Below are 4,620 nucleotides of genomic sequence, written 5' to 3' on the forward strand. Positions count from 1 at the left end.
ATGGCAATTTGTTTCTCTCTAGAGGATGGTGGCGGCAAGCAGTCTGGTCCGTCGCTGACGCTGTAATGGGCCTCAGGTCAGGGATCAACCCTCTAACTACCCGCTAACCGGGCTCTAATTGGCCTCTCCCGGTGGACAAGTCCGGCGCGTGTTAAGTGTGGACGGCGCGGCCCACGGGAGTGCAAGGAGCGACCACACTGATGTCAGGGCGGCGGCCATGTTGGAGCAGGGAAAGGAAGAAAGGCGATGAGATGACGGGTGAGGAGAAGAGACAGAGAGAGAGAGATGAGAGAGACAGAGAGAGGCCGATAACGCCACAAGTCAGATAGAGAGAGACGTACAGAGGCAGAAGGAAGCCATGCACGCAATGTCTGCAGCAACGACCCTATCTAATTAAGGGCGTGGTGTGACCCCGCACTTCCCCATCTAGCACCTCGACCGTTAATCTTACTCCCGTGGTGGCCACCCTCGGCCCTCACCCTCGCTACCGACCGCCTCGGCCCCCACCCTCGCTATCGACCACCTGGTGCCCCTACCCTGGCTATCGGCCGCCTCGGCCCCAACCTTCGCTATCGGTCGCCTCGGTTCTCACCCTGGCTATCAGCCGTCTCGGTTTTCATCCTCGCTATCGGACGCCTCGGTTCTCACCCTCGCAATCGGCCGCCTCGGTTTTCATCTTCGCTATCGGCCGCCTCGGTTCTCACCCTCGTTACCGACCGCCTCGACCCCCCCACCCTCGCTATCGGCCGCCTGGTGTCCCTACCCCTGGCTATCGGCCGCCTGGTGCCCCTACCCCTGGCTATCGGCCACCTCTGGGCCCCTACCCCTGGCTATCGGCCACCTCTGGGCCCCTACCCCTGGCTATCGGCCACCTCTGGGCCCCTACCCCTGGCTATCGGCCACCTCTGGGTCCCTACCCTGGCTATCGGCCACCTCTGGGCCCCTACCCAGGCTATCGGCCGCCTCTGGGCTCCTACCCTGGCTATCGGCCACCTCTGGGCCCCTACCCTGGCTATCGGCCACCTCTGGGCCCCTACCCTGGCTATCGGCCGCCTCTGGGCCCCAGCCTAGCTACCGGCCGCTTCCTCCCACCAACGTACTCCATCAAAATATATCAGGACTTAACAAACATGATTATTGTAATTTATATTTTGTAAGTATACAATGTATAATTTTTACATATTTATCTCGGGTACTGATGCGGTGGTGTCGTCGCTCTCCCGGGCATCAAAGGCATATAATATAATCCTTCTGAATATATAATGTATGTTGAATGATATAGTTCCATCTTAGATTAAACTTAAGTATCTATAATCAAGTTGAAATCTATATTTGGGTTTGGACCAGCTTTAAAAGTTAGGCGTGTGAGGCGTGGACAAGTTAGAAGCGGCGCCACGCAGTCTGTCAAGTCTGGTGACGTCACAGATGGGAGCGCCCGTACCCTCCGAGGTGTCAATTGACTGACCTGACCTCCACTTAAGGGGTCATCGCCCGGACACGAGTACGCTAATTCCCTCCCGAGCGCTATTTAGCATATTCGAGAGAAAAGGCAATTTTCTTGGGATAATCAATAACAGATTATGCTGTGCGACCACCAGGAGGATAATTGGTGTATGTCAGGTGTTTACAATACTTTTGACTGTGTTCACCTTCTTGTGTTCCACAGGTCTGTTCATGTTCAATGTTCAATAAGCACTACGTAGTGTTTTCATGTTCAATGTTCAATAAGCGCTACGTAGTGTTTTCATGTTCCATGTTGAATAGGAACTACGTAGCCTTTTCTACGTAGCCTAAAGCCATTTTCTACAAGATCTCTGAACGTGTGAAAAAAACAAAAACATTTCGACCACTGTATTGTGGCCTCGTAATATAGGTTACAGTTTATATAGATTATTTTATAGTCCCATGACCTACGTATATATATACAGTATATAACAACGGTATTTTCTCCCAATCATTTTGTAATATAAATTGTGCCAATATATATATATATCTCAGGGCTCGAATATTAAACCTCACTTTGCCTTTTCAGTATACAGCATTACCTTTCAAAATCGTATTTAAATGCCACTCACTTAATGCCTAAAATGTGAGCTTAATTTAGACTTCTATACACCTGTTTAATCCAGCCAGTATTGTAATGAGTTGTGTAAGTTGTTACAGGTACAGTTTGTGATGTGTAAGTTGTTACAGGTACAGTTTGTGATGTGTAAGTTGCTACAGGTACAGTTTGTGATGTGTAAGTTGTTACAGGTACAGTTTGTGTTGTGTAAGTTGCTACAGGTACAGTTTGTGTTGTGTAAGTTGCTACAGGTACAGTTTGTGTTGTGTAAGTTGCTACAGGTACAGTTTGTGTTGTGTAAGTTGCTACAGGTACAGTTTGTGTTGTGTAAGTTGCTACAGGTACAGTTTGTGTTGTGTAAGTTGCTACAGGTACAGTTTGTGTTGTGTAAGTTGTTACAGGTACAGTTTGTGTTGTGTAAGTTGTTACAGGTACAGTTTGTGATGTGTAAGTTGTTACAGGTACAGTTTGTGATGTGTAAGTTGTTACAGGTACAGTTTGTGATGTGTAAGTTGCTACAGGTACAGTTTGTGATGTGTAAGTTGTTACAGGTACAGTTTGTGTTGTGTAAGTTGCTACAGGTACAGTTTGTGTTGTGTAAGTTGCTACAGGTACAGTTTGTGTTGTGTAAGTTGTTACAGGTACAGTTTGTGACGTGTAAGTTGTTACAGGTACAGTTTGTGATGCTGATAATGACGCTTGTCAATGTGTTTTGACTTTTACTGTGACTTATGTAATTAATATACTGTAATAGTTATGTAAACGTTCCCAATCATTTAAGTGCAACCATTTATGAATAAAGTCTTTGATTTGATTCGGATCCGATTCCTTTGTAACAACATTGTATCAATCGTCGACATTATTGACTAGTTTAGAAAGTTTTAGTTTCCCCTAAACTGGCCTGAAACGCTGTGAACATTAGGGACTCTAGGCATACTACATTATACTAGCTCTATCTAGTAAATCAAACATTTCTGTTTAAAACAACATTTGTATATACCTTTACCTGAGTAAACATTATTATTACTATAGCGGTGGAATTAGATTAGGCTGTGAATTACATGACGGGAAACAAATGAATGCGAGTATGCGCACCTCAAGAACACACTATCCAACCGCAGCTCATCTTACGAATTATATCTTTTGCTTTGGGCAACTGATACGCATTCTGAGCTTCAGGTCTCTGATGGTATCCCAATGCAACTGAGAATTGAACACGATCGAGCTTTATTTTGTTGGTTTTGAGCTAGAATTCACAATGCATTTGTGCAATCACTTTCGAAACATGTACATCTTTTCTCAGTCATGGCAGCTCGGTTATTAAACAGTTTACGAGCTTGGACGCTTCACAACCAAAGGTTATTATTGTTATTAACAGCCTCACAGGCCTTCGGAGCTCATAAACTGTTTAATAAGGGTAAACAATGCCGTCATTTACAGTGGTACTGTAACCCGGTGGTATTGTAAGCCGGCGGTACTGTAAGTCAATGGTACTCTTACTATTGTAAGACTAATTTTAAGTCTGGGGCATTCTTAGTTAAGTATTGTTAGGTGTGTTAGTCAGATATATTGAGTCAGGGCTACGAGACGAATAGCTAGTCAAGGGGGGGGGGGGGGGGCGGGGGAGAGGAAATGCTAACCAGTGGTACTGCAAGAAGTGAAGAGTATTGTAAGTTAGTGGACCATTGGTACACACAATACCACCAGTGGTACTGGTATATCAGTGTTGTATATCAGTGACACTAAAATTATCACCATATATTAATAGAAGACAGCCTCTTGGTCAACCATGACCGGGATTTTTGTGTTAATAAGCCTTGTGTGCCGAGGACACTAATGTAGGGAGTGGCACGTGCCCCCAGAAAGGGCATCTGAAGCAGAAATTAGTCATTTGAGGCCGGAATTAGTGCAGGGCGTCAGAGTTCTACTAGAGTGACTGTTGGACCCCAGTAGACACTGCTGGGGTCAACATTGGCCCTCTATAGGACCCCCAATAGTTACCGCTGGGGTCACTGCTGGTCTCCCTGTGAGACCCAACTCTATGATCCTTTCTAAATTCTCTACAATAGCCGCCCAAGTTAGGGGACGATGGGAGCCCCGTGTTCGTACTGGCCTGGCTTCTGTCTGCCCGTGTTTTTATCCACATTTTATTTCCCCCCCAAAAATATCAATCTCGATTGCTTGAGCGTTCTCGCAAAACCCTCGACATCCAGTCTAGTCGGCTTCTCCGTTCTAGTGATAATATGCAACGGGTTAACATTTGGACGTTCCTCGGGAAGCCGCATATAGCCCGGAATCGGACGAGGGGAGCTAGCGTGGCTAATGAGAGCCGAATATTGGCGCCAAAAGTTCATATTCCTAACCGCAATTTGCAGTTAAATCGCATTTTTTTCCTTCGTTTTTGGCACAGCGGTATTGTGGTGAATTGTTTCCGTTCTCTTTATATATATTATAATTATATATCACTATAAACTCTATGACCCCTCAGAGGATTCGAACCCAGGCCGTCAGTGTGGTCACCTCACCAACACCACTGATACCATAACTACTGGTACCAT

The 4,620-nt window shown here is 45.9% G+C and overlaps 2 protein-coding genes across 2 annotated transcripts; one reads left to right on the plus strand and one right to left on the minus strand.

Annotated features, from left to right (window-relative positions):
- On the plus strand, window positions 1-1,157 carry LOC138359522 (uncharacterized). The gene is made up of 2 exons (XM_069318859.1): window positions 1-62; window positions 431-1,157. The coding sequence occupies exons 1-2, from the start codon at window positions 1-3 to the stop codon at window positions 1,155-1,157; spliced, it is 789 nt and encodes a 262-aa protein (XP_069174960.1).
- Window positions 1,158-2,095: 938 nt separating this feature from the next.
- On the minus strand, window positions 2,096-4,620 carry LOC138359524 (hepatitis A virus cellular receptor 1-like). The gene is made up of 3 exons (XM_069318860.1): window positions 4,588-4,620; window positions 3,194-3,308; window positions 2,096-2,748 (listed from the first exon to the last, which is right to left on the minus strand). Exons 1-3 carry the CDS (start codon window positions 4,618-4,620, stop codon window positions 2,096-2,098), a joined length of 801 nt encoding a protein of 266 aa, XP_069174961.1.

Source organism: Procambarus clarkii, chromosome 91 (assembly GCF_040958095.1).
Source record: "Procambarus clarkii isolate CNS0578487 chromosome 91, FALCON_Pclarkii_2.0, whole genome shotgun sequence".
NCBI classification, from domain to species: domain Eukaryota; kingdom Metazoa; phylum Arthropoda; class Malacostraca; order Decapoda; family Cambaridae; genus Procambarus; species Procambarus clarkii.